Source organism: Podarcis gaigeae (genome assembly GCF_964106915.1).
Source record: "Podarcis gaigeae genome assembly, chromosome: 16".
Lineage (NCBI taxonomy): Eukaryota > Metazoa > Chordata > Lepidosauria > Squamata > Lacertidae > Podarcis > Podarcis gaigeae.
This window is the reverse complement of record NC_139693.1, coordinates 39,818,352-39,836,448: the sequence shown is the minus strand read 5'-3', so window position 1 is coordinate 39,836,448 and position 18,097 is coordinate 39,818,352. Positions and strand designations below refer to the sequence as shown.

Here is an 18,097-nt window from a genome sequence, read left to right as displayed (position 1 = left end):
TTTCTGTTGTTTCCATGGGGGGATCATGAGGGAACAGAAGCAAGCATACTCATAAATAGTGGTGGCATGTCCATTGACAGATGCTATTATGCTGCACCACACCCAGTGCTGTAAATGATATTTGGCGTGTCGTGGCAGCATACTGACCGGAAAGCCACAGATCCATAACTAAACGGGTAATGCAGTGTAAAATGAATGTTGGGAACAGGGACAGAAGCACTAGCATTGTAACCAGGAAGACTACTACAGCAAACCCCACATCCAAATGCACCCGGACTGGCAGCAACTCTCCAAGTCCTGGAATCGCTATCCAATATCTTTTTCTGATTGAAATTGCTAGGCACTCACTGCAGAGACACTAAACAAAGGAAGCATATCCCAACACAACACACACAGCGATAAGGAGCAGATTGGGATGGTGGGGGGATAGATGACCTGCTATAACATTGACATAAAGACAATTTCTAACACAAATGTAACAGTGGAGAACCAATAGAAATAGGAATTCATGCAATTTAGTGAAGTGTTCCATATTTTTTTAGACAGTACACCGCTTAGTTAGTTTGAAATAGAAAGCGATGTATAAATGTAAAAGGTGTGTGCAGACACACAGCTGCACAGTGTTGAATGGCTGCCAGTGAGTTTCAAGGAAACTCTCAGGGGAAGCTTTTTTATGCTGTTAACAAAAAGTGCTTGCGACGTATTGTCAGCTGCAGCACACTTGAGCTGTTGTGGGCTTCCCAGAGACATGTGTTGGCTGCAGTATGAAACAAGATAATGGTCTGGCCCTCCAGATTATTTAGACTACAACTCACATCAGCCTTGACTATTGGCTGCTCTGCAACATCCGGAGGGCTAAAGGTCCCCTACCTCAGGTCCAGAGGGACCTTTTGTGGTGATCCAGCAGGATTGTTTTTGTGTCCTCCCCAGTGTCACTTGCACAAAACTTTACAGGGTGCATCTATGCCACTTCCTTTTGCCCTTGTGTACTGTGGCATCTTGGAGTGTTGCTGCAACAGTGCTACTTGGGTGTCTGTCCCACTACATTGCAGGAACATGCTGGTGCAGGGACTGTTGAGCTTGATCCTGCTTCTTGTGCAGCAGAGCATTGCCATAGAGACTTGGCATGTCCTCCGGTTAACAGGGAAGTGAAATGAGCACCACTTGACTTCTATGGATGATTTGGCATATGTTTGCTTACTTTCTTAAATGGGGCTTAATCCTTGGCTTGAATGAGCATCTGGCTTTGTGGCATCCGGGCTTCGTGATGCGTTTCTCAGCTGATCCCTTTTGGGAAGATAAACGAGGAGACAGAGCCAAGATGATTTGGCTGCCCTGGTCTTCAACCTGTCTCTGTTAGGTCCCTCAACAGCTGTGGCTGAGAAACTGCAGCCCTCTGCAAGGCAGAGAGAACAAAGTGGGGAAAGTGCCTCTCTTGCAAGCGGGAGAGGCAAGGGAAATCAGTGCCACAGGATGATGGTGATAGTTTTCTTCTGTTCCCCCCACTCTGGCTCGCACAGGGAGAAGAACGAGGATACGTCTGGCGAGGACAATGACGAGAAAGAAGCCGTTGCTTCTAAAGGGCGCAAAACCGCCAACAGCCAGGGCCGGCGCAAGGGCCGCATCACCCGCTCCATGGCCAGCGAAGCCAACAGTGAGGAAGTGGTTGCTCCCCAGCAGAATGCAGAACTGGGTATGGAGCAGCTACCTCTGTGGCACGGAGGGAGGAGGTGGCATCTGGGTAGGCAAAGTGAAGCATGCAACCGATAGGCAGGAGACCAGTAGCAAGGGGGGGGGGGAGAGACTCATATAGTTAGTTACTATTGATTATATTATTTAGCGTAGTAATGGCTTGCTTGTTTTTGTTTGTTTGTTTGTCTGTCCGTTCATTCATTCAGTTTATATATACCACCCTTCCTCCAGAAGCATACACAACACATGCACACCAGTATAAGGAAGAATGCCAGCGGGGACTGAAACTTTGCCAGCTCCGTCTGTCTGTCTGATCTTTTTGATTTATATAGTGCCTTTTATCATAAGATATTGGGGCAGTTCACAGAATAAAATACAGGATGAAAACATGAAAATAAATAAAATAAAACAGCAAAACAATAACCCCCCCTTCCCACAAACACATTTAAAAGGCGTAGAATATTAATCATCCAAAGACCTGGTTGAAGACAAACGTTTTTGCCTGGTGCCTGAAAATATATAATGAAGGCACCAGGTGAATCTCCCCCAGAAGAGCATTCCACAAACAGGGAGCCACTGCAGAAAAGGCCCATTCTCGTGTTGCCACCCTCCAGACTTCATGATGAGGAGGCACATGGAGAAGGGCCTCAGAATATGTTTATATGGGGAATCTCTTCAGGTATTTCTAGCAGTAGGTGCACAAAATAGACCGTAGCCCCTGGGAAAATGTATCTGTTGTGCTCTGGGATGATCATTAATGTTTGCCTGAGGGATGGGAAACCTCCGGCCTGATGGACTGATTTGCCCCCAAAGACTGTTGTCTCCAGTCCCTGCCCACCTGCCCCAGGAGAAGAGCCAGTGGAGATACCAGTGCACAACCGGGAGCCTTACATATTGAAGCACTCCCAGTTGTTGGTTGCAAGGGAGGCTTGCCGTCACCATCAGTCAGCTAACAGGTGCTGGCTTAAATAAATTGAAGCTGTGACCTTCTGGATGCCAAACACATGCTCTACCAGTGAGCTATATCCCCTCACTTCATGTTCTGCTTGCAAGGGCCCACAGGCATTTGTGGCTGGCTGTTCTTAGGAGCAGAATGTGGTCATGGATCCTAACACAAGGAAAATCTGGTGGTGTTACTGCCATGCCCACTTCTGTTTTTTCTCTTCTTGGTTGGAATTATCTCCAGAGTTGTACTGAGAATGAGCATCTGCAACTGCTTGTCCACCTTTATTTTGTCTTTAGTAATTGCATGGGTGTTTTGGGGAGCGGGGGTTAATTTCTTGTCACAACTTGGGGTTACTCACTAGAACAAGAAATGAGATGCTTTGGGGTTAGGATCATCTTATAATGCAGTTTTCTTCTGCTGCTCACTTGCATCTTGGTATGCAAACTTTAGAAGAGCTTCCCCTCTCAACCACTTGAGGGCCTTGGAATACTGAGAAATCTCATCCAGGGAAAAGGGCATGTGTGTATTCCTGGGCTGGATTATATACCAACCAAGGTTGTAGCTTTAATTGAGTTTAACTGGTAGATTAATCAACCCAAACACTAGTTGATTAAGCAATTGGAAAGGCAGTTTTAGAGGTGTATAAAATTTATGGATGCTGTAGAGAAAGTAGACATAGTACAGTGGTACCTCGGGTTAAGTACTTAATTTGTTCCGGAGGTCCATTCTTAACCTGAAACAACTGTTCTTAACCTGAAGCACCACTTTAGCTAATGGGGGTCTCCCTCTGCTGCTGCGCTTCTGGAGCACAATTTCTGTTCTCATCCTGAAGCAAAGTTCTTAACCCAAGGTACTATTTCTGGGTTAGCGGAGTCTGTAGCCTGAAGCGTATGTAACCCAAGGTAGCACTGTACAGTGAAGGTACTCATTTTGAGGTTTTGGTCATTTGTGTTGAACTGACCAGTTGATCCTGATCAAAGGCAGTTGGAAAGGGCTTTATAGGTCTAAACCTGCACTTCTTTGAATTGCACTTGGAAATGAATAGTGCTAGTGCAGTTGGCGCAAAAGGAGAAGGCCATTCTCTCTCATTCTCACACTCACACACATCCTTTAACAGACAGCCGCTGGGAGGGTTTAGTCCTCCCTAGTGGAACATGCCACTGAGAACGGTCACAGGCAAGGCTTTCCTCCTGCACCTGTGTCAAGGTCAGTTGTCCCGAAGGACAGATGATGCCAGCAGAAAATGCAGCTAAAGGAAAACATGACCTGTGGAGCTCCCTCTCCTTAGCAACATCAGCCTTAGAGCTATTCTGCAAGGTTCGAGAAAAACCTCTAGCAGGAGGAGACAGCCATGTTCTGAGGGGGTAGAGTGGATAGTTTCTTCGTATTGCAGAGCTGGGGTACCATTTTCAAATACTCCTCCACAGAAAAATAAAAATAAATGAAAGAAATAAGCAGGGATAGTGGGGAAAAGGCTGAGTGCTATTTAAAAAAACATTTCACAGTTCCATAGCCTCTAGGCATGACTGTTTGTAATGCGACCTACTCTTTGGCGATCACTCGTAGCCAAGTGAGATGGTCTTCCATGAACATGGTCAATGGTGTGTCCGTAAGTGACCGTGGAGGCCAATTCTGGATCCACAGGTCCTTCCACAGTGGGGACATCGGTTTCCAGGCAGGAGTTGATCATGATGAGGGTTTGCCAAGTGTGCTTTCCTCTTAGCACGTTTCTCCCTTTCTTCCCAAGTTCATGCTTCTTCAAAGTCCATGACACCTTTGGTAGAGGCTATTCTCCAATTGGAGCACTCACAGGCTGGTGTTTCTCAATCATCTGTGCTTATAACCTCATTTCTAAAGATTTGCCTTGAGAGCATCTTTAAACCTCTTTTACTGCCCACTAGTATTTCGCTTTCCATTCTTAAGCTGCAAATACAGTAGCTGCTTTGGAAGACAATAATCAGGCATGCGAACCACATGACCAGTCCAACGAAGTTGATGTTGAAGAATCATTGCTTCAGCACTGGTGATCTTTGCTTCTTCCAGGACACTGGTATTTGTTCACCTGTCTTCCCAAGTGATGTGTAACTTTTTGTAATGTGACCTACATGGGGATGCTCTCAAGTATTAAATCAGGGTGTGGGGGACCTCAAGTCCATTGGTCTCGTTGGTCCTACCAGGCCTCCCCTCCACAGTCTATTTTGACTAAGCAATGGCCTGCCAGTTACCTGAAGCTGATGTCAGGTTGGGGCAAGTAAAAAAGTGGCTGGACTGGAGCACAAGGAGCTTCTGAGGTGCCACTGATTAGTTAGGCTCTTACATTTTTATGACCTCATAAAAGTTACTGAAAGCACGGGTAGAAAAAGAAAAGAGCAAGATATGAGCTGGAAAGACCTTGAATTAAACTTTGTCTCAGCGACAGACAACTTTAGGCAAGCATCCATGGCTGTAATCTAATCATACTGCCCCAATGAGCCTGCTTTGCAGGGGTTTTGTAATGATTTCTGAGCTAGATTTCTGAGTAGAAGAGCATCTCCTGGCAATGATAGTTCCTTGGATAACTTTCATCCTTTCACCCTCTTCGCAACGTGCTTATCGCATATGAGCTTGCCTCATTATGGGGAATCAGTTTTGCAAAGGGTGAAACTACCTCTGTTGACATGCAAGGGGAGCCAGCTGCAACCCCATCCCTCCAGCTGTGAAGGCCAGCCCCTCCTCTGCCTCCCAAGCCCTTGACTCTGAACAAGACAAGGGCCTTGGGAATTGTAGTTTTCCTCTTGCCTGTCTTTTGTTAGCTTTCTATATTTTTGTTTAAGTCTTTCTAGGACTGTCGCAACTTTTCTTTCTGCAGAGGCTTTTAAATGAGCCTCTAAGGCTATTTTTTCTTCCCATAAAGGAGGCTGTCCAAACATCTTTCACTGTGATCAAAATAACATTTTCTCTTAGTTTAGAGCAAGGGTCAGCATGGTTTATCTTGCCTGGGCTGGATTGGTCCTGGGGAGATTCCTCTGTGGGCCGGATCGTGTGCGTGAGCGCGCGCCCGCAATGTGCGGCATCTTTGTAGACACGATGTTTAGCGACTGTGCATGCACAGACACGATGTTCGGCACCGTGGAAGCGAGTCCCTGAGCCGGTTTAGCGCAGTGGGTAAGCAGGCAACCCAGTTGGGGGGCGGCTCGGGGGCCAGTCAAATGACCTCCGTGGGCCGCTTCCGGCCCCTGGACCTTAGCCACTCAAATTCATTGATTCCAGGAGGACAAATGCCCACCAAAATCAAAACTTAGGAGTGAAAGGGCCACATGGACTTTCCAAGGTAGGACCTTCATTAATCCAGGTGTGGCTCCTGAGAATGCCAACTCCTGTATCCCTTCCAGTTACTGCCGTTGGTATTCAAAGATGTCAAAAAGAGCTGGCAGTGGAAATGCTGTGTTCTCTTTTGGCCTCAGAATCTAAAAATAAATGAATGGCACTGACTATAACCAGCTTGGCTACGTCTGAACATCCTGATTTTCATTGCTTTGGGCCTGGTTTTGAGAAAACTGAGTTTGGGTGGGAAGTGTGATTTGTCACACTTCCATGTTCCATTCTAGTACTATATCTGTAAATACCATGTCTGTTTCTGTTTCCCAGTATTTTACCAACTTCGATGCCTTGGCATCCCTCCAGCTTAGGCTGGAAGCACATACTCAGCAGCTGACCCAAGGTAGTGTGGGGAGCCTAACCTGCCCCTCACCTGCCATCTTTCCCTTGTACCCCCCTCCCCACAGCTGCAATGCTGGGAAAGCTATTGGTTCTAGAATTCCACAGAACTGGAAGTGAGAAGTAGGTGAACTGAGTCAGGTCATTGAGCTGTCTTGCTTAGTATTATCTACTCTGACTGGCAACAGCTCTAGATTGTCTCTGGCAGTGGTTTTCCCCAGGTCTGCTGCTTGCTACCTGAGACCTGGGACCTCCTGGATGCAAAATGGGTGTTCTGCCCCTGAGCTATGGGGCAGGAAGAGAAATTGAGTTATGCTCTATTCCCTCACCATTTGCTACAACCAGCTCTGGTTTGTTTTTCAGCCTCTCTGGAGATGAATGAAAGTTCTCGTTGGACAGAGGAGGAGATGGAAACGGCTAAAAAAGGTGACACTGTTATTTTGTTTTCTGTTTAAATGTCTCTTCTCTCCTGAATGAATTTGCTTGTCATTAGATCTCTTCAGTGCTTGCATAGTTGGTGCAATATGGAATATTGTGGAATTGAAGATGCTTTTTGTGAGCAATTTGAAACATGCCCCTTGAGTCTGAGCAGCTTCTGTGCAGTAGCCCTGCTGTGTCCTGTTGGGCTGACACTGCAGCCAGAGGTGAGCAGCGCCAGGTGTCTTCACTTGGGTTGCAAGAGGCAGGTCTGAGCCTCCTCAAGGATTTTATACGATCCCTCTCTTCTTTTTCTTCTTTGCTGAGATTCTTGTCCTTTGTGTTGTGGTGAATATATGGAAAGTGTGCAGGCAAGGAGCCTGTTGACTTGCTTTGTTAAGGGAAGACTGCTCTCACCTTCCAGTTCTGGTCACCTGTTCTAGCCAGTGAGTGAAAAGGCATTGGAAAGGCTGGAGATATGTAAAAATTTAACAACAAGAAAAACAATTTATTTATACCATGCCCATCTGGCTGGGTTTCCCCAGCCACTCTGGGCGGCTTCCAACAAAATATTAAAAATACAAAAAAAGATGTTGATGATGCTGTGTACACAATAATCTGACCTCCAGATTGGATTATTGTAATGCATTCATTATTTGTAAGGCTGCCCTTGAAAATGATTCAGAACATTTCAACTAGTACACAGTTAAGCTACCAGAATTCTGGCTGGTTCACCTAGATTTGAGGTTCCCAAACTGTGGTTCACAAGCTTCGTTCAGGTGGTCTGTGGTTTGCCCACATTAAATATCCAGATTGCATATGAAGAGCAGTGCTGGATAAAGCCAAAGACCTAATGAGTGCAGCTTCCTGTTTTCACCGTGGCCTCTGACACCTCTGGGAAGCTCACAAACAGGACCTGAGTCTGTTGCAGTCTCACTTGCAGTTCCCAAAAACTCCTATACAGAGCCATACTTCCTCTGGCAGTAGGGGTAGAACATTGCCATTGTGCCTAGTAGCGATTGATAGTCTTCTCCTCCATGAATTTGTCTCCATTCTCTTTTAAAGCCATCCACCAAATCCCTGCAAAACTTTGTGCATTAATTTATTTGCGGAATTTCTTACCCATTCATCATTAATGCTGTATACAATCGGTAAAAGCCACAGTATATAACAACATGCTGGAAAGGTCTGATATGCATTAATAATAATGCAGCACCAAAATCAATAAACAATCAATACATAGCCAGCAAAATCCAAGAAACAGGGCCAACAGACCAGGGTGCAAAGAAATAAGTCTTCCATTAGCACCAAAAGCTCCTAAAGTGTTGGCGCCAGTTGTAACTGAGAGTTCAGGGAGTTCCACAGTTGGGGCACTTATATTGGCAATGTCTTCTCTTGTATCACCCCATAGCAGATTCTCAGCAAATGTGGCAGCGACATGAGGGCACCTCCACTCCATCTTAACATTCAGGCAGGTATATCTGGGACAGCTGCTCCACCAAGTTTCTAGGTGTTAAATTGTATAGAGCTTAATCTCTCATTACAAGCACATTTGTAACACAGATTAATCAGTACAAAATGAGTCACTGTCAGCAGGATTTCAGCTTGCTTGATACATGATTTTGTTTCCAGTTCAGAGTGCACAAGGTCTATTGCGGGGCAGTTGTGCAGTGGATTGTATCCCATGGATGCACATCAGATGTGTGTGCTGCATGGGGTGCAGGTATAGGCTGCTTTGCGGAGCCCCACGTTGACATTGGGGTTGCTGTCAAGAAGCAAGCGAGGCAGAACAGGCTCAGCAGCACTTGGGATAGCGCATCTCTGGGCAAGAAGGAGGGAGGGATTACGTATTGCTGCAGGAGACAAAAGAAGGAAGCACCCTGTAATTAGCATTAAGCAAGGAAATGCAAGTCTGGCAAGAGGAAAGTTCTTGCCTAATGACACTTTTATCGTGAAATAAACCGTTGAACCAACAGGCTGTCAAAACATACAGCAGCTATTATAATTATGGGGTACGGTAATGTTGTTGGAGGTGTAGTACCCCTCCTTTAAAAAAAAAAAAAGCCTGATCCTAGCTCGTTCAGCTAGGAGCGGAATAAATAACTGGAGCAAAATCAGGGTTGATTCACTATGGTTAGGAATCCCTTTCCTCAAGGAGTGCCTTTCCCCACGTATCTACACACACTCAGGGCACAGGTTGGCTCCTGTGGCTCCCTCAGAGTCTAAAAGAGTGGTTGCACAGAGCAGAGCTTTTTTGCGGTGGTGTAAGTCACTCTTGTCAGGCTGTGGCCAAGCTCTGAGGTGGTCCCCTGAGAGGGGTCCAGTTCTGCAACAGGCAGCCTTGAAGGGTGCAAGAAAGACAATGTGGTCAAGAAGAAGATGGGGATTTAGGGTCTCAAGCAGGGAAGTGAGGAGCAAATGGGCCAGAGGCAGAAGAAGTGGTAGTACATGGGCTGGTGGTTCAGATCAAGGATGCTGGCCACAGTCTCTGTAGCTATTCCATGAGACACGTTGCTTAAACTGAGGAGCCATGAGTGGCACTTTACTTATATACAGCCAGCCAGACTCTCACCAGTTTCTCAGGCCACCTGGCCTGATTTGATGACCTTCAGTAGCGTGCTTGGCTGTGATAAGGCATTGCTGCATTATAATTCCTTCAGCTCTTGAGCTACCTTGGTTTTGCAGGAAATAAGGTGCCTGGATCTCAACTGCCTTAATCCCTAGTTTGAGCCCCGAAGCGCCTTACAGATCCTGACACTTTACTCTCTGCACCATCTTTGCATGCCAGTAAAGGAACGCCTATTTTCAGCAGCACCCAAAAGGTGACCCCCAGCTTTCTGTTTCTGTGCTGATGCTTCCAGCCCCACTTACTCAGCTGTGCCAGCCACCATTATTAATGTTCCACAATGAAATGCTGCAGAGGATAAGTGGAAACAGGGCTATATCAAGTGCTTTATTGCACTGCATTTTGGATAAATTAAAGACGGTGGCTGTGCAGGGTCAATTGGAGCCAAGTTGTTGCTTCGTTCCAGTAGGAAGAGCACCGGCAATTTGGTGGCAGTGGGGTGTGTGTTGCTTACTGAGGATGTTGAAGCAGTGAGGGTTGGCATCAGCCCCAGTGAGCTCCCAGCAGCTACTGGAGTATGCCCAGGACAGTGCCAATGCTGTGCCAGATTGATTTGCTTTCCATCTTTGGAGTCCATCTATGCTTGCCCATTTTTCTGCATGCACACCTATCTGTTTCCTGGCTCAGCGTGTACCTTTCGTTCAGCATCCAGCCTTGAAAGTTAGGCACTTTAGGAAATTTGGGAAATTATGGGATTCTCTTCTCTGACAGGCTTCCCTCTCTTTTCAGTGGTACAATGTCTGGGAAGGGGTTTGTTGTTACAGGTTTAAACAGTGATTGTACTGTGATTACATTACATTGGCTGAAATGCATGGCTTGGGGTGACTGTGCAGTGGTTTCCTAACCTTCAAACCTCTAGTCACTGAGCTGGGCAAAACTCTACTACAAATGTGGAGGATCCTCCTTTTCCTCAGTAAAGGTAAAGGGACCCCTGACCGTTCGGTCTAGTCGCGGACGACTTTACTAGCTGAGGGAGCCAGCTTCCAGGTCATGTGGCTAGCCTGATTAAGCCGCTTCTGGCGAACCAGAGCAGCACACGGAAACACCGTTTACCTTCCTGCCAGAGCGGTACCTATTTATCTACTTGCACTTTGACGTGCTTTCGAACTGTTAGGTTGGCAGGAGCAGGGACTGAGCAACCCCTATCGTGGGGATGCAAACCACTGACCTTCTGATCGGCAAGCCCTAGGCTCAGTGATTTAGACCACAGCGCCACCCGCGTCCCATCTTTCCCCCAGTACATGCCATTAAACCCTTTCTCATCTGTTTTGAATGAGTTATTCATCCAGATATTCAGCCAGACTGTCCCTGAAGGCTACGGGTGGGAAACAAGAATATAAAAAATATAAATAATGCATAACAAATGTCCAGTTTAAAATCTGCTTTAAAAAGATAAAAACATACCCATAAAGCCACCCTCATAGTGGATTATGCCTGGCTGTTAAAAGCAAAACCATGTTTTAAAAAATAAAGTCTTAAACAGAACCAGTAGTTTTCAGTTTTTCCAGACCCACCCTTTTATTTATCATTTTATTCATTAAATTTCTATACCGCCCTTCACCTGAGGATCACAGGGTGGTTTGCAGTATAAAACACAAAATATATACCATAGTAATAAACAAAAATAACAACTTGCACACAGTTCAAATTGTTTAATTTAAACAATTAGATTTAAAAAGATGTAGGTTGTTGCTCAGCCAAAGGCCTGGGAGAAGAGGAATGTTTTTCCTGGTGCCTAAAGAGATGTAACAAAGGCACCAGGTGAGTTGGCTCTCTCTGGGACGGGCATTCCTCAAGTGGGGAGCCGCTGCCACCCTCCAGACCTCTCATTGAGAGGGACATGAAGAAGGGCCTCAGACGATGATTGCAGGGTCTGAGTTGCTTCAGATGGGGACAGGTGGTCCTTGCCCAAAAAGGGGGAGATTGGCTACTGGCTGGTAATTAACTTAGATTTTCTGGTTCCAATGAGGGTTTCTTGAGGAGTGGCTTTACCACTGCCTCTTTCAAGGAGGCAGGGACCACCCTCTCTTGCAAGGAGCATTAATCACCTTCCTGGCCCAGCCAGCTGTCCCTTCCCTTCCCCTTCAGCCAAGAGGTGGAAGGGTTCACATTGCAAGTGGTCGCCCTGACTAATCCAAGCACCCTGTCCACATCCTCAAGCCTTACTAGCTAAAACTCATCTAATGTAACAGGACAAGACAGTGCTCTGGGCAGTTCTCAATATGCATCTGCTGCAACAGGTGCATGGTCCTGGCGGATGCAAGAGATTTTATCCTCAAAATGCTTTGCAAACAACTCACAGGGAGCTACTGTCGGTTCTGCCACCACTTTTGGGCCAGACTGTAAGAGGCCCCTCACTACTTGGAAAAGCTCTGCTGGATGGCGCAATGGGGATGCAATGGAGATGGCAAAGTATGCCTTTCTTGCTACTTTCCCAGCCACTGGGTGAGCTCGATAATGCACACTCACCAGTGTTTGGTTGCAATTGTCTTAGTTTTTCTTTCACTTGCATCCAAGCTGTCTCCCAGCTTTTTTCTTTGCCCTAAGCTGCACAAATGGGCTCCACGAAGTGGAAGAGGGAGCTCACGGGCGATCATGTCAACAGCTCAAGCCATCCTGATGTTCCACAAGAGCGCCAGTCATATCAGTCGGGAAATTCCTCAGAGCTATCTAGAAACCCATTGGATCCATCAGCCTCCAAGGGCAGACCATCCTGTCTCTCCTCTAACACCCCATACACCCTGCCTGTCCCCTGTGGGAATTCCAAAGTTCTGCAGCTTGTAGGTATGCACCCTTCTGCAAGGAGGAACGGAAGGGCATCTGGGCTGAGCAGATGCATGCTTTTGACTTGCTAGACCAACCGAAACCAAAGCAAAAGCAAGCAGCCTCTGAGCATTGCAGCACACCCAGAGTGGTGCTTGCACACTTTTGGATCCTTGTGTCTTTGTGGCACTCTTGCCAATACAATTGGGCACCAGACTGGCAATGCTAAGTGCAGGTCTCCATATGGGATAAGTTGGCTGCCTGCTTCCAGCTCTCCAAGCTGGCATTCTCCTCCCCCTCCCGGAGTTTTTCACACATTCTTGTTTGGAAGGCAGTTCTGCAGCATCCTGAGTAATGCGTTGGAGGTGTGGGGGCAGGCACTGAGCATAGCTCTTAGCGTCTCTCCTGTCGCGCTGCTCTCCCTCCTGCACACTTGGCCGTCTGTCATGAGGAGCTTTGCAGAGTTGAGTTGTTGCTGTTGTTGCTGTTGTTGTTGTAAGCAGAGAGATTGTTTTTAATTACTGCAAATTTTATTTAATTTTTATCTCATCCTACATTTTTAATTCTGCTGCGGTGTCATCGTTATTGTTGTCATGCAGAGGTCACGAGCTGAGCTGTGTGTATGTGTTCTTCATTTCAGGCTTTGTTCTCACAGAGTAAACGGTGGAATCTTTGTCTGGACTGTTCCACTTCTGGGGTGGGTGGGTGTTTGGAGGGAGTGATTCAGGAATAAGCAGAGGGTTAGAGGAAACAGCTTGCAGCACATTGGCATGTGATATTTGGTGACATACTGTGCCATTCCCTTAGGTATACAGTAGGGGACCATAGTCAACAAGTTGCTGTTTGTTTCTTCAGCTCCCAGGGGTTGGCAGATTGCATGGCCCTCCTTGCTCTTTGACCAGGAGCAGCTGGCACTGATTTGATCCAGCTGGATTGGCAAGAACTCTTGAGATGTTGGCCAGTGTGGTGGAACCTGCTGGCAGGCTGACCCAACTCTCATTTTGAACCCATAGCTCCATATTGAACAGCTGGCTCCCAGAGCTTATCACTATGGCACATCCTGCTACATGAGCCATAATGCCCGCTCTGCCCTGTGCATGACCCCTCCTGTGAGGAAGTGGTTCAAAACCCTCCCACCTCCTGGAGCCCAGGAGGCACATCTCCTTAGGCATAGCCATCTCCTCTCCCTTTGAGATTCAAAGCTTTCTCAACTGCTCTGTAGGATCAGGATCACCTGAATGCACAGGATGTCCCCATCAATAAGGCTTTGTTCTCTGCCTGGGGTTGGAAAGGAGGCCAGATCTAGATTCCTTGGTGCAAAATGTTATTCGCCTTTTGTCTTTACGGAAGGTAATGACTGGACTTTCTGCCCTTCCCTGGTCAGGACACCTATCATGTCCAGAACACGGGAAATCAACTGATCCTGAGCTATATTCACTGCTCATATAACATATTTGCCTGGGGGGGGCATGTGTGCAAAACATGAAAACATGTGGCACAAATGGAGACAGAACTTGGAATCTCTGCTTGCAACAATCTAATTTTCTAGCTCTTTGATTACGAAATTGTGTTTCTGTGTCCACACACCCCCATGTGCAAGGGTGAGGGAGGGTCTGCAGGGGAACCCTGCTTGGTTTTATCCCTCCCCGTGACTAACAAAAGCACAAAGCATTGTGAAATTGGGGGCAGGGAGGGAGTCCATGACATTCACATGGAGTGATTTATATTAGTTGCAAAATTAGGGTTTTGTGATGTAAAATTTCAGCTACTTCAGTGCAAATCCCCTCCTTGCCATTTTATTTTAAATCTGTATAGAATAGTTTGTTAGTACAGTCTCTTCACAGCTCTAGGTGATGTTTTCTGTCTTCAGGCACTTTCAGATGGCATTTAGAGCTTCTTGGAAACAAAAGAGACTCTCTTGATGCCTGTGGTTTTTTAATAGTTGCTAATGCTTTGTTGTTTCTTTTCCTGCTTGCTGTTTTATTATTGTAATAGTGTTTTAAAATCTGTTTTGTTGTCTGCAATGATTTTTTAGCTGCCCTTGGGGTCCTCTAGACAGCAAGTCGGGAGACAAATGTTTTAAATTAATACATGACACATCCCTTTACTTTGAATGAATATGATTATTATTATTATTTTAAAGAAATTTTCTTTCCATTGCAGTTCACAATCTTAGGAGTAAGTTACACTGAGTCCAATAACACATACTCTCAAGTATGTGGGCAGAGAATTGCAGCCACCCTGTCTTACAAATAAAGTATTCTGAGTAGTGTCCGACTAAGTTACAGTCAAGGGAGAGTCACTGAAATTAATGGACTTAAATGAGCCCTCTTCATTAATTTTGATGTGTCTACTCTGAGTAGTAAGAAATCAAGAAAATTTACAATATTTAAAACATACAAATGTTTGCTATATTAATTATGCCACACCACATGCCTCGTTCTTGGCTACACGAAGGGCAAAGTGTTCAGATAAAAGGTTTTCTCTGGTGGCAGCAGGAATAAAGGAGGCATTTAGTGGAATATCTAGCAAGGTGGTGCAGGAGAGTGGGGGTGGTGCCAGAGCTTCTCAAAGCAAAGGGGGCAGTTGGGGCGGCATGAAAGTGTGCAAAGGTATTCACTAGTAGGTTAGACTAGATGACCCTCTTGGTCCCTTACAGCTCTGCAGTTCTATGATTCTGTGGTCTTGCTTGACTCCTTTGCACACATTCCACCTGGTCAGTATCCATCTTAAACTGTGGTGCCCAGAACTGGACACCAGATCCAGACCAAGGGCTCATCCACACTTTGATTGCCCCTTGCCTAAAAACCTTGGGTCCAGTGGGGGGCGGGGAGCAGAAATGGGAATGACCCTGAAGTTATTTTTGCTGCAGCCTCATTGATAGTGGCTTCAAGTCCTTTTGATTCAGATGGGAGCTCCAGAGGTGTAGCCAGGACTGCCTTGGGAGAGAGCCGGACACCCGCCTGCCATCATCCTCTGTCAGGCTCTGGCTAGCAGATTCAGAATGAAATGTCTCAACAACAATTGCTTTAAATTACCTTCTTTTGGCTCCAAGTGCTCAGAAAAATCTGTCAAAGTCTTCAGTCATTTGAAAAATATGAAGTTAGTAAACTTTATGAATCTTATTTTCTATCTTTCTCTTTTAACCTCCTTTTTGTTCTTTTTAAAATTTCTTTTTCCTTCTCTATTTCTCTCCCCCACTACTTTCTGTGTTTTTATTGTATCTAGATAAAAATATTGGTTTGGTTGAAAAAAGGGAAATAATATTAAGTTTTGTATTTTTAAACCTTAATAAAATTTATTTTTTAAAAAAATGTAAAATAGGAAGTTAAATAAAAATTAACACTAAGGGGTACCTTTCATGCAGTTAATGATTAGATTTTGTAAAATTACAAAGAACATGCCTTTTTTATCTTGTTTTTTTAAAAATCTAAACTAAAACAAGTTTTATTGGATTTGCTGGAAACCTTTTCAGCACTTCCTTCTTAAATTCCTCCTGTCTGCCAGTGCAGTTTTTTTGTGCACCTTCACCAAGTATAGTCCACTGAGATGCTCCTCTGCCATCTTTGACCTTAGCCAGGTCTTTACTCTTGTCAAGGTACTGAATGACTGCTCCAGGGTACAAGTGCTGCATGGCTGAGCAAGAGAGATGAGCAGAGCCTTTTTGTGGCAGGGTAAAATATTTCCAGGGGCGCGGGTGGCACTGTGGGTTAAACCACAGAGCCTAGGACTTGCCGATCAGAAGGTCGGCAGTTCAATTCCCCGTGACGGGGTGAGCTCCCATTGCTTGGTCCCTGCTCCTGCCAACCTAGCAGTTCGAAAGCACATCAAAGTGCAAGTAGATAAATAGGTACCGCTCTGGCGGGTAGACAGACGGCGTTTCTGTGCGCTGCTCTGGTTCGCCAGAAGCGGCTTAGTCCTGCTGGCCACATGACCCGGAAGCTGTCTGCAGACAAACGCCGGCTCCCTTGGCCAATAAAGTGAAGTGAGCACCGCAACCCCAGAGTCGTACGTGACTGGACCTAATGGTCAGGGGTCCCTTTAACCTAAAATATTTCCACCTCTTTTACTAGATCCGCTCTTTTAACTGGTTTTTTGAGCACTTCAATTTCAAATATTCAGATTATTTCCACTTTTAGTTTTTTTTAAAAAAAAATTTACTTGATTTAGGGAGGCAGCTCTCCCCCTCCCCCCCCCCCCCCCCGGCTATGCTCATGCTAACTTACCTTCCTGTGCATGTCTACTCAAAAGTAAATACCACTCAGATCAATGGGTTTCACTTTCCAGTAACTGTTTATAGCAGTTTCCCCCACAAGCCACTTGAAAACTGCTGATGGTCTTGGTGGACTATTTAATGATTTTTCTGCCTGTTGCAGCAATTGTAATGCCCTGTGCTAGATAATGAAGGATTCTTAATTGTGTTTTTACTGCTTCTTTTATTTTTTGCATTGTAATTTGTTGTGCTACAGTTTGCATTCCACAGAATTCAAATTGTAAGATAATATAATAAACAAAGGAAGTGATAAAAATACATATGAGTATTAAGTGTGGACACACTGCAGTCAGACCAACTGAATAAAGCTTACGGTCCCCGGGGGCTGGATCTTTATCTCCCCACATGTCTGCAAGCCGACTTTGACAAGTGGGAAGCGCCACCCACCTGTCAATCATCCAATGTCATCATGAACTGCCCACCTGGCAAAGTTGTCTTGTGGGGTGGGGTGGAGGAGATAGCATCCAGGAAACAGCACCAAGCTGGTTTGAACTCTCCGCTCACCTGCTGATGAGAGGAGACTTCAGTCCTGTTCTCTGCAGGGATCTGCTTCACCAACACATTCCCTGCAGGGATCTGAACAGTATTGCACACTCCCCAGGGGAAGTGGCAGAGGCAACACAGTATTGAACCCTGCTCATCCGCTGGTGTCACTTGTCCATAGGAGTGCTATCGGGTAGATGTGGTTTGGGGGAAATGCTTCACGGGCCAAGATTGGCCCACTAGCTAGAGGTTCCACACCCCTGATCTTGGCGAAGGGCTATAGTTCAGGGTAGATCACATGGTTTCCCTACAAAAGATTCTTGGTTCAATCCCCGACCTTCCCAGTAGTGTTGGGGAAACACCCTTACATCTAAAACCCTGCAGCCGCTGCCACTTAGTGCCAGGGTCTGACTCAGGAATGTAGTTGCTTCATGCTGCCTGTCTGCCTGTGAAGTCTTGAAAGCCTTTGGAGAACAATATCTTCAAAGCTTGGGGGTAGGTGAAAAGTGGATGACCTCAACAAGCATATCTAATGCTTTGGGAGCCTGGCTTCATCTCCCTCCCCAGATCCTTGACTCTCTCCTTGACCTCCAGTAGCAGAACAAATGTATGCAATATAAGTGTATATATCCAAATGCATTTAATTTGTATAATTTATACCAGCTGCCAAAGTCTGCTCTTTTTCCTAGGATGGATATTCCTTGGCTCTGTCGCTTTTAAAAAGTTTGACAGCAAAACATTTACACAGGCCAGCTGGTTCTGTGCTTCCTTTTTAAGTTTGGTAATGTCCCAAGAACCTCCGTTGTCCCTGTGTAACACTTGAGGTTGGGAATCATAGAATTATAGGATTGGAAGAGATCTCAAGGGTCTTCTGGTCCAAGCCCTTGCAATGCAGGAATCTCAATTGAAGCATCAATAACGCCAGGTGTGGTTAGACCAAGGCAGAATAGGGTGGGACTATTACTTCCCTTCATCAGGACACTATACGTATGTTGATGCAGCCTAGAAAGCATTCGCTTTTTTTGCTGCTGCATCACACCGTTGCCTCCTCCTCCTCCTTCTTCTTCTTCCCCACCCACCTGGCTGTGTTTCCCCAGCCACTCTGGGTGGCTTACAACACATTAAAATGGTAAAACATTAGACATTAAAAAGTTCCTGATACAGGGTTGCTTCAGATGTTTTCTAAAAGTCAGATAGTGGT

The 18,097-nt window shown here is 45.8% G+C and overlaps 1 protein-coding gene across 50 annotated transcripts in view; it reads left to right on the top strand.

The window, feature by feature from the left end:
* Nucleotides 1-18,097, top strand: part of NCOR2 (nuclear receptor corepressor 2) — a 354,299-nt gene that overhangs the window by 217,566 nt on the left and 118,636 nt on the right. For all 50 annotated transcript variants that reach the window (XM_083716710.1, XM_083716707.1, XM_083716703.1 and 47 more), the window contains 2 exons: nt 1,521-1,693; nt 6,698-6,760. In XM_083716710.1, the coding sequence (XP_083572836.1) occupies nt 1,521-1,693; nt 6,698-6,760 (236 nt within the window). The remainder of the gene's footprint in view (nt 1-1,520; nt 1,694-6,697; nt 6,761-18,097) is intronic.